Source organism: Polypterus senegalus, chromosome 11 (assembly GCF_016835505.1).
Source record: "Polypterus senegalus isolate Bchr_013 chromosome 11, ASM1683550v1, whole genome shotgun sequence".
NCBI classification, from domain to species: domain Eukaryota; kingdom Metazoa; phylum Chordata; class Cladistia; order Polypteriformes; family Polypteridae; genus Polypterus; species Polypterus senegalus.
The window spans coordinates 65,742,308-65,754,389 of record NC_053164.1 but is presented as its reverse complement, the minus strand read 5'-3'; the positions used below and the strand labels follow the sequence as shown (position 1 = coordinate 65,754,389).

Sequence of the window (12,082 nt, the reverse complement as noted above, 5' to 3'; positions counted from 1 at the left end):
TGCAAAAGATTCTAGTCCTTTTTTTAACAATTTGTCAATTAAGTTTCTGTTAGTGGAATATTTTCGGAATGAGGCAGTCTCAGAAATATGAAGTAGTCTTTTTTAATACAATTTAAATAGGATGCAGTCGTATGGAATATGCTATTATAATAATACCAAAGACATGCTTTTGAAAATTGTGCAGGACTTGTTGCTGGGAATTTTCGAGTTAATACAGGTTTCGAAATTTCTCATCCACACAGTGGAATCATTGATCTAACATTTACTGTAAAAAAGTAATGTTAATATAATAAAAGACATGGCATTAAAATTCCATACGTATATTGTCTAATTTTGCTTTTTCTATAAGATTGTAGGGAGACACAAATTTCACACTGCAGTATTAAGCATAAGGCAGCCAACCCTGGATAGACTGCAAGTCAATAATTACTCATTCAATCAGATCCATACAGGTCTTTGAGATGTTCAAGGAAAAATGGGAGTGCATGCTTATAGACATAGTGATTTGCTTAGGAATCAACCCATTCAGAGAGACAGATTTAGAAGATTCATAAGGTCTTAATAAACTTTAAAACATGACTTACTAAATTAAAGAGTCAAAAGTAATACCAGAAAATACTTTTTTTTTAAACCTGTTAGTACTCTTTTGTAATAGATATTGTAAATGAAAAGACAAAAGTCTTCACCCCATTTAATGTCAAAATGGAATTTAATAAAATAGTAACCAAAAAGATGCTGGCACCTGTGGGTAGCTCAATAACCCCAAATGAGTGTAACAAAATAAAGCCAGAATAATGGAGGATCAGTGGAAGGCTGCCTGCCTGGGCAATATAATCTTCCATCCCTCTGGATGACAACATACATCCAACATTGCGCCACATTTAAATCCTGTGGGGCTGCATGGGAGTTGTAGTTTCAGTATAAAGCTCTGCTGGTGGCCTTTAGAGCTGCTGAGGGGAGCTGTTGGTGGGCTGGCTTCCTTACCTTCATCAATCTGACCTAGAAGTGCTTCTGGGGTAGGTTTCTGATGTTCTGAAATACTTACACATGCGGCTTTAAAAAGAATCTTCTCCTCCACCTCAGACTAGTGAGCTTGGATTCAGGAGAGAAGAAAGACCAAGGATTTATCTGGGACACAAGGAGAGAGTAATTCTCAATATTTTGAGGTAATATATTTTATTAAGGTACAATTGCACTAAATACTTTTTTAACCTGAAATTGGTCTACTTAGTTGCTTCTGTGATATGGGGGCTTAAGGGTGTCCACCATTCATTTATACCATACATTGTAGAAGATACAACAAATAATCTGTCAGCGAGTGGACTAGAAAACAATACACTACACAGAAAAAATACATAGCAAAGAAAATTAATCCATTCCAACATACACAGAGCTTTCCACTTGAACCTGGAGCAACGGCACGTGACTCCACACTGCGTTGGTCATTCTCCTAAAAGACTTTGTATTGTAAAAAAAGGTTGCCTGTGACAAGATAACTTAGAACTTAGTAAAATAAATTAGTAAACAGCCAGCTAAAGACTCCATTTCTCGTGTTTGCTTGATACTGTGTCTCTTGACAGTCTCTTGACAGTGTCAGGCATGCTTTTAGTTTTTACAACCATTTAACAAATTTGAAGATAAAAAGCCTTGAATTGCAACACAATGGTTTTATCCATCTTTCACTCATGGCTGTGCACCTGTGACATTATGTTAAAATTCCAAAAGTGGAGCACTAAATTTAAAAACTTCTAAATCCAGAAAAATCTAGAAAATTTCTGAAATAACTAAGAATAGCCTGCTTCTCCTGTATTATCGATTCTGTCTTGTATGTAGCTACATAAAGTAAGAAATCATATTTTTATAACCTTTCTAAATCATCTAAATAATTATTGCCATTGCCAAATGCAAAAACAATGATTAATGAATTGATTGATCACATTTATTATTTTTGTACTATATTGAGATAATATTCAATCTTTTATATTGTCAAGCATGCATGTCTTCTGGTAAGGTTGCTTTCAACTTTCATGTCCTATAATGATCGATGGAAGGACTTAGACAGTTGAAAGTACATTATTGTACTGTTTTAGTATATTTTCCTCACTTCAAACTTTATTATCACCTTTCTTTTGAATCCTGAATACTTTTTGTTTTTCCAATATTCATATTAAATATTCCTCAAATAAACTTGCAAATGTTGCAGAAAAACTGCAGTGATGTTAATGTATCACATTGCTTTTTACCACGAATGCCACCCTTATGCAAAGCTAATTCAAATTTCACAGCTTAACTCACCATAAATATGCTTCAGAATAAAATTAACTGAAAATCTAGCAGAAGTCTCTGGCACGTTCTAGAGTTTATTAGGTGAGTCAAAAAAAGTTTTTGTGTGTCTATCTTAACTATGTTTCAGAAATTATGGAAAATAAAATATGTTTATATGATGTCATAATTTTACCTATGCAGTTAAGAAATGTTCTAAGTTAGGGAACAGTATATTGTTTATGTATAAAGCTGAGGATTTTGCAAGCCATAATAACAGCAATTTTCAATCCAGATCCATTGAGGTTAATTTATGTAAGAAAAAATAACTATATTTGAAAGAGCTGCACAGTTAAATACTTTCCTTTTTATACAGTAATAAAGTAATGTGAATTTTAATTGAATTATTTTTAGGTTGTTGTTAATTTCATCTCGCTTTTCCAAAAATATAAGAAAAGAGCAAAATTGAAATTTAAAAAATCTCAAATAAAATATTATTCTGGGAACAGAAGAATAAGAAAAAGAGCTTTATCCAAGAAAGATTGCTATTGTCTGGAATGAATTTTCATATTAAATAATTACATCTTTCCAGCAATAAGTGAAACACGAAGTAAAGTAACACTGAGTAAATTAAGCAATGAACTAGCAATACAACAAAAGCAATTCCACTGATTAGTGAGATTGGACTTTACATATTTAAATTCTAAAAATGACATAGGCAATGTTGCATTGAAACTGCAAAGTGAAACTAGAAGGTCTAAAAAACCTTATTGTAATGCATTGCGATGTTCCTGTATTACATGTGGCAAGTATTCTTGATGTCTACCTCACGTATACCTCTGGATATGCATTACATGGTATGATATAAGTCATGTTCCATGTCTTTGCTGCTAATTTCTTGCTTTTAGCATTAAAAAGGACTGTGCAGTGTGTATGTAAGCTTGTGCGCTACTTTGATGCCTGCTCTGGACAGGATAAGGGCTGTACCTTCTGATACCCCGTGATGATAAGAAAGTGTATGCCAGGTGGGATGGGGAGTCAAGGCAGTTGTTTCCTGGGGTCTCTGGCATCTCCTATGTAAGCATTGTCTGATAAATGTATTTGTTTATTGTGAACAGTTGGTAAAGATTGTGTCTCAATCTTTTTAGTTTCCTTGGTATTACAGTGGGTGTGAACTCTTCTGAACAGAGTCTTAACACAGCTCCTTTTATGCAATGATGGGTAATTGCTTGCAAAGTGTAATATTTTCTCTGCATAACATTCCTTATGATAAACACCTGTAACCTGGATGGCATTGTTATCTCTTTAAAAGGATATGTCCAGGAAATTGATGCATTGGTTTATTTCTTTTTCCATAGTAAACTGGATTGATGGAAATATTGCATTGATATGGTTATGAAAATTAATCAATTAGTCATTTTTTAATCTGACGAATGTGTTCATCAACGTAGTGTATCCAAGATTTCGGGTTCTACTGAGTCAGAGCCACACTTTCGAATCACTGCATTACCAGTGTAACAAAAGGCGCTATATAGGCACCTGCCCGACACAGATGGACACGGAGGCACATATAAAAACACAAAGACTTTATTTGTTCGTCTTCCCCGTGACCCACAGGCAATACACAGTCCCACAAAACTCCAGTCCAACACACAGCAACACCACCTTTCTTCCTTTACCACCACTCCTTCCCAAGCTTCATGTCCTTCCTCCCAACTCTGGCTCCTCGAGCGGTGGTGGCTGGCCCTTTTTATAACCCACCTGGAAGTGTTCCAGGTGCTTGACCACCTGGTCCTAATTGCACCTCCGGGTGGGGCTGAAGATTCATCCAGCCAGGCTGCTGAGTCTATGCAGCGCCCCCTAGCGGCCATCCGAGCCCCCAACCAGGCTGTGGAGGACTCCATCTCCCATGGAGCCCTGCGGGTGGTTGGGGAATCATCGTCAGCCATGGAGGCTGCCACCAAGCGTCCCGGGGGAGGTACTGGACTGCCCATAGTGGCTCCCCCGGAACATAAGCAGCAGGGGCGTCCCTGCCGGGCTTGGGACCCGGCTGTCCTTCACACCAGTTTCACCAAGAGTACTGATAATGGTGATCCCATTGGCATGCATTTTGTTTGTCTGTATAATTTTCCATTAAAAAGAAAGTGGGTTTTCTGGCAAAGTGAAATTAGATGCTTTATATTGTTCATGTTGTTATGGTGGGGTCCTTCTTTATCTTTGTTTATAGCGTTGCTGTGGCCAGATGAATTGGACTCACAGTGTACAGTGACACGATATCTAACGAGACAATTATTAAATCCTCAGCGATTGATATATTATTAAGATGCTGTAATGCCATCTCAGTGCTATTAACAGGATATTCTGAATCATATGGTTCATATTTGAGCATATGAACAAGTCTTTTGAATAAGTTATAACTTAGACCACCTTGTAGGCTGACAACCGGTCTGAATTTTTGAGGGGTTTTATGTATTTTTGGGAGGCCATAGAATTCAGGGCAGCTTGCATTATTGGATTTCATTCTATAATATTCCTGTGAGTTTAGACGGTTGATATTCTGGACCTTATTCAGAGTGGTGTTAAAGATGGTTTTAGTTGGGTCGCTGGTTAGTTGTTCGTAAGTGGTGGTGTCACAGAGAATTTCTTCTATTGCTGTGGCATAATTTTCTTTGTCTATTACAACTATCGCATCTCCTTTGTCAGCTGGTGTGAAAACAATTATTATCCTTTTGTAGCAATCTTAATGCCTTCTGTTCTTTTAAAGGAACATATACTGTCGGACGTCTTGCATGTAACTAGCTCGCCACGACACACCTTATTTCTTGTGCGTTGCCTGACCTTATCTAAGAAGGTCATGTCAGATGCACCTTTGTGTTTGAACATTAAACCTCTGGCTAGAACATTTTGTTCTGTGGTGGACAGCTGTCTTCTGGAGAAGTTGTATATTCCGGGTTGTAGTTCATTAGTATTGATATTCCCAGTGAGTTTATTCCATTTTTTGTTAAGTGCATTCTATCTGTTTTTGTCTAAGCTGATCCAATTCATAGTGACAAGTTAAGGTTGCTTCAGGAGTTACATGTTACATTTGAGTTTACAGTTGAGAAGAGAGTTGGTGTAATGGCTCACTGGAGGGAATATTCTAGGATGATATGGCAGAATATAAGACAAAGAAATAAATTTAGAAGAGACTTCTCAGTGATATTTGGAGGGGGCAAATATAGAAACTACTGCACCAAAAATACAAAGATTCAAACATGTATTTGTATGTCTATAAGGCAGCAGTTTCTCTGTTTTCCAAACCCATCATTATTTCTTTTCTCCCTTTTTATAACTTGAGTGTGTGTGAGGTTGTATGTGTGTGTGTGTACATTTTGTTATCATTGACTCTGTTGGTATTGTTGTTATGGATTTAGTCTGGCTGGCAAGGATATGTTAAAGGCAGAAATGGCACTGTGGTGGGTACTCATTAAATCATCGAAAGAGAGAAACTAACACCCTGACCAAAGGGGAACACCTCTGTATGCCAGTGATGGATGGATGTGTACTGCCAGAAGGTGGAACACCCAGTAAGGGCAAATGTATCCCATAAGGGGACCTGCAAGAGAAAACCTTGAGAACAAGAAATAGAACTGTCAGGGGATTTTTTTTCTTTTTACCATTTACACAGGGAAATAAGTAAGAGTAGAGAGTTACACTTGTATAATGAAATTCTTACTTTCAGGTTCCTTCTCAGTGTCAAACCCCATAATAAAGGTACCTATAAACATACATTTAAATGTAAATGTATTAATTTAAAATCCCCACAATGCCAAACAAGAAATTAACTCTTATGATTTGGCTCATCTTGTAGACATTATTAGACTTTATTGAAAATCCCTGTTGCGTTATATGGGGAAATTTACAGATTTATTCACTCTTTTATTCCTCTTTAAACATTTGAATAAAAGCCTTCAGCACAGCTGACGATAAACATTTAATACAAAGTCTTGTCTCTTGGATTGACACAGACAAAGTACATTAAAATGCAAAATATGACTTAACATTTACTTCAACAAAATTTACTTTTAAAGTTTTGAAAGTTTTGTATCTTATGGCTAACATTTAATTTTATATGTTTTAAACTTTAGCTTTCTTATATGAAGACAAACATGTTAGCAGTTCTACTACTCACAGGTAAGTCAATATTGCACTCATGAAATATACGGTGCATGTTTTCAGCATAAATATGTTTCTGAGGTTTTGCTGCAGCTTTATTCTCCAATGTCAAATGTGCATTTGAAAGTTTCAAGCCTTATGACAGAATTATTTAAGCTCCAAATGTCTTCGCCTTCTACTACTGATTTTCCCTGTTGCTTATTTACAACGGAGATTGCAGCGCTGGTGGCAGTTGCTTTATCTTGTGCTGGGTTGGGAAGGATGTGCAAGTTAAGCTCTGTTATCCAGCTCTGTCTTTGCATACTGTGGTTTATACAGATACTCAGGCTTTTCTTTCTTACTTTCTTACCAGTTTATACAATGGATTATATGTGTGTGTGTGTCCTTCCCTTTAATGTCTATGATCTAGGCTTGTATAATTGATGAGTGTTTTGCTTGGATTAGTGGAGATTCATCAGAACAGTGAAAATGTGACTTGAAAAAAACACACCTCCACCCCCAGGGTGTTTGCCATTGTGTTATTGTAGTCTTTTGATCCATATATTTTAAAATGTGTGGCGCACTCTTTTTAAAATTGGTTGTTGTCTGTGTAGAGTGTGTACATCCTTCTTGTGTCTACATGTTTATTCCTTTGGATATTCCAGTTTTTGTTTCCCTTCATTAATGAATGCATGTTAAATTATTTTGTGATCTTAACATGACCAAGTGGTGGTGTTTGCAAATGGGTCTTGTGATAGACTACCACTATGCTCCTGCTTTGCTCCTAGTTCTGACAGGCTGTTCCACTGAGTAACGCTGAATTGGATGAAGCAGGCTTGTGAAGGTTTTTTTACATTTTATGTTAAATAAATTTTAGGACATAATCATGTTGGCCATTTTTAATTCTTTTGCAAACTCTCATACACCCACCTTATATAACCCTTCCTGCTAATCTAAATCATCTAAATGTTCATTGTCATTTATTGAATATTATTTTGGATGAAAGCTCTATTCTAAATCATGCTTTTGAACCAGGTCTCACCTTCTAGTAAAGTGCTTCAGTCATTTTGCAAGGAATAGCCAGTTGTTACCATTCTGCCAAACTCTCAACTGATAGTTTCTCCTTTTTTAATTGTTTTCATAAAATTTAACCTAGAATTCACTACATGATCACTTCCTAACCTTTAATTCAATTTTTTTCCTAAAGTTATCTACTGTGGGGCGGCACGGTGGCGCAGTGGTAGCGCTGCTGCCTTGCAGTTAGGAGACCTGGGTTTGCTTCCCGGGTCCTCCCTGCGTGGAGTTTGCATGTTCTCCCTGTGTCTGTGTGGGTTTCCTCCGGGCGCTCCGGTTTCCTCCCACAGTCCAAAGACATGCAGGTTAGGTGGATTGGTGATTCTAAATTGGCCCTAGTGTGTGCTTGGTGTGTGGATGTGCTTGTGTGTGTCCTGTGGTGGGTTGGCACCCTGCCCAGGATTGGTTCCTGCCTTGTGCCCTGTGTTGGCTGGGATTGGCTCCAGCAGACCCCCGTGACCCTGTGTTCAGATTCCGTGGGTTGGAAAATGGATGGATGGGTTATCTACTGTATACTCCATCCCAGGGCAAAAAAAATTTAGTCAGTGATGGCCTATTTAGTGCTCAACCGACACAATTTTGATTCTCAATACTGAATCATTTAGGTTTCATCTTTCACTCATATATTTCTCCTAAAATGCCTTAGGAGCAACTGTCAAGAAACCAAAGAGAAAAAAACGGAGCTAAGATTGAGACATAATTACGTTGCAAGACTGAAAAATAAGAGAAAATACAGAGATCTCAGTAGCGTATAATCTGAACCTTAATAATGATTCAATTGTTTCTCCCTGTACTAAATAAAAGCAACGCTGGAGACTTACTGAAGCAAATAACTATCCATCCGATATTTCAGTAGCAATGCAAATAAACTTGAAAAACACAACAACAGAACATAAATTCTAAATAAATTTATTGTAAATTCAAAATTAGAGTTCACCAGTAATCACACTTGTGGCAACTTACAGTCAAACATTTATTATGATGTGTTTTTACTCAGGTGTTTGAATAAAAACATTTCTACAGTACATTCAATTTTCAACTTTTTAACCAGAAACTTTTATTCAAGCCAATGTTACAATTGTAAAACAGACAAACTGTTAAACAAAATGAATAGTTCACCAATGTAAGCAATTTAATAAAAATATTGAATGTATGTCAAGAATGTCAAAACTACCTAAAAGCAACTCAAGTAAACAAGCCTTAGTCTTTCCTGCAAAAATTCTACATACTTATAAATAATTATATATTAACATTTATTAAATATTATAAAGTATTAGCAATATAGAGATCACATGGACTGGGGATTGGAACACTTCCTGGTTAGGGAATATAAAAAGATTATGGGACCTCCCAGACGGCGAGCTGAGTTGGGAGGCAGGATGGCTAAGCATCTGGGAGTTTGGAGGATTGTTTATTGTGGTTGTTATTGATTTGATTTATATAAGAATTGTGGAGAGGAGCGTGCTTTGTGCACTTATTTATAATAATAAATATTATTATTGGACTTTTACCTGGTGTCTGACGTGGTGTCTGCGGGTTCAAGGGAGTGAGACAGCCCTAAACTGTCACAGAGTATATTATAAGAACAACTAGAGCTTCAGTAGAGATCTCAGACATTGCCACAATTAACATATACACTTAAAGCTGAAACTCTTTTATATACCAGATGGAGTCAAATCTAAGAACAAAAAAGACTTTTGATCACAAGAAATAAATGAGAGACAGGAGACAATACCGTTTGTCTATTTTTTTTTTATCATTGTATCTTATTTGTGTCTAGGAGATCTAAGGACCAGTTTTTTATTCCTCTGGGATGGTATTTTCAAACTATAAAAGTAACATTTGCTTATGTCTCATTTCAACTCTGTGATTAACTGGAAAGAGGCTTGTGACAAATTTAAAGACAATCACTAAGAATTCATATACATCCATGCTGGATGGCTTTCTTACCCCTCCATAATAAGGGAAGCACTTAAATGTTTCATCCAAGATCCATTAGATAAATTTTGAAAATAAACTTACAACCCTGAAACAATTTTAGCCCACTTTGTTTACCCTTTGCCACAAACTGTATATCACTTTTATTAAGACACAACTTATCGCTCTCCTTCAGCAGCAGACAGATTATTTGAGGCACCATGCCCAATATCTGTAGTGTTCATCAGGTGCAACTGCAAGCTGTGTCTTGTAAAGTACTTATGAAAAAATAAACTTCTTAGTTTATCACTAGTGTTATATACAGTACTGTGCAAAGGTTTTAGGCAGGTGAGAAAAATGTTGTAAACTAAGAATGCTTACACAAACAGAAGTGTTAATAGTTTACTTTTATTAATTAACAATACAAAGTGAATGAACAGAAGAAAAATCTAAATCAAATCAATATTTGGTGTGACCACCCTTTGCCTTCAAAACAACATCAGTTCTTCTAGGTATACTTGCACGCAGTTTTTGAAGGAACTCAGCAGGTAGGTTGTTCCAACATCTTGGAGAACTAACCACAGATCTTCTGTGGATGTAGGCTGCCACAAATCCTTCTGTTTCTTCATTTAATCCTAGACACACTCGATGATGTTGACATCAGGGTGCTGTGCAGGTCATACAATCACTTCCAGCACTCCTTGTTCTTATTTACACTGAAGATTTTTCTTAATGACATTGACTGTATGTTTGGGGTCGTTGTCCTGCTGCAGATTAAATTTGGAGCCAATAAGATGCCTCCCCAATGGCATTGCATGATGAATAATTATCTGCATGTATTTCACAGCATTGAGGACACCATTAATCCTGACCAAATCCACAACTAAACTTGCAGAAATTCAGCCCCAGACTTGCAAGAATATGCCACCATGCTTCACTGTTGCCTGCAGACAGTCATTATTGTACCACTCTCCAGCCTTTGCAAACTGCTTTCTGCTACAGCCAAATATTTTAGATTTTGACTCATCACTCCAGAGCACCTGCTGCCATTTTTCTGCACCCCAGTTCTTATGTTTTTGTGCATAGTGGAGTCCTTTGGCCTTTTTTCCATGTCAGAGGTATGGCTTTTTGGCCACAATTCTTCCATGACCAGCTCTTCCGTCCAGATTTCTCCAGACAGTAGATGGGTGTACCTGGGTCCCACAGGTTTATGCCAGTTCTGAGATGCTGGCTCTGCTGGACATTTTCCAATTTCAAAGGGAAGTACGTATGATGTGTCTTTCATCTGCCCCACTAAGTTTTCTTGGCCAACCACTCCACCTACATTCCTCAACATTGCCCGTTTCTTTGTGCTTCTTCAAAAGAGATTGAACAGCACATATTGAATCCCCAATCTGCTTGGAAATCTTTGCCTGGGTGAGACCTTGCTGATATTGTACAACTATTTTGTGTCTTACTGCTGTGCTCCTATGATCTGTGACATAAAACTATCTTCCACAACATCACCTTGATAGCAGAGTTTGGCTGTTCTTCGCCCAGTTTTTACTCTCCTACACAGCTGTTTTTGTTTCAGTTAATGATTGTGTTTCAACCTACTTATGAAAAGGATGATCATTAGCACCTGTTTGATATAGTTGGTTAATCATACACCTGACTATAATCCTACAAAATCCCTGCCTTTGTGCAAGTGTGCCTAAAAGAATCAGCACTGATTTTAAGGCAAAGGGTAGACACACTAAACATGGATTGGATTTAGATTTTACTTCTGCTAGGATCACTTTGCATTTTGTAAATTGATAAAAATAAACAATGAGAATTTATATTTGTGAAAGCATTCTTTTTCACACCTGCCTGAAAGTTTTGCACAGTACTGTATGTCTATAAGATAAATTATATTCAGTTTATATCTTTCTATTCCAGATGTTTTATTATCAGACAAGTATTTTTCACTAGAAGAAATGTAACTCTTTATCAGTATAGTGATATCATTTCCAGTTATCAATGGAGGATACAACAATACTTGGTTCTTTTCAAACTTTACTAAGAGGCTATATTGTATTCTATGAAAATAATGCTAATAGTTGTGTTACTCAACATGAGTATAGTTGCTTGTCTGTATATTACTAAAACATTTGGCAGTTTTTTGTAAGACACTTAAGGTCTCAAGATCTCAGAATTAATATGCTGTTTATTCATCTTTAAACATATTCAATAATAACTACATAAATAAAGGTATTGACTAAACTCCTGCCAAAATAATAAATCAAAGTCATTCATAAATTGCTCCACACTAACCAATAAGTTTTAATTTTCTCCAGGTCTGCCATTTTTTACAGACTATTGTGTTATAGAAGCCTTAGTCTCCACTGCAACATTTCTCTTCCTCGATACAGAACCACATTTGACTGTTTGAACTGATCTTTCTATACTTAACCTCATGGGCTTTGGAGAAACTTTTATTATTATGCTAAAAAAAAATAAAAATTGCACAGGGGAGAAAGTAAGCATATCTTCTTTACTAGTTTAAAGAACCACCCTACACATTTGCAAAATACTCCTATTTTAATTTGATTTGTAAGAGGTATCAAGCAGTTTGTTCAGCACAGTATATAACTGCTACATTTATAGATATCCAGCTCACATCACCTCCCTCCATACTAGTGATATTTTATAAAACAAATAACCCATGAGACAT

General features: G+C 36.6%; 1 protein-coding gene across 1 annotated transcript in view; it reads left to right on the top strand.

Moving 5' to 3' along the window:
- Positions 1 to 2,334: 2,334 nt before the first annotated feature.
- The window catches only part of LOC120538565 (macrophage mannose receptor 1-like), a 69,806-nt gene continuing 60,058 nt past the window's right edge, over positions 2,335 to 12,082 (top strand). The window contains exons 1-2 of the mRNA XM_039767961.1: positions 2,335 to 2,367; positions 6,390 to 6,435. Coding sequence (XP_039623895.1) covers positions 6,399 to 6,435 — 37 coding nt within the window. The 5' untranslated portion in view covers positions 2,335 to 2,367; positions 6,390 to 6,398. The remainder of the gene's footprint in view (positions 2,368 to 6,389; positions 6,436 to 12,082) is intronic.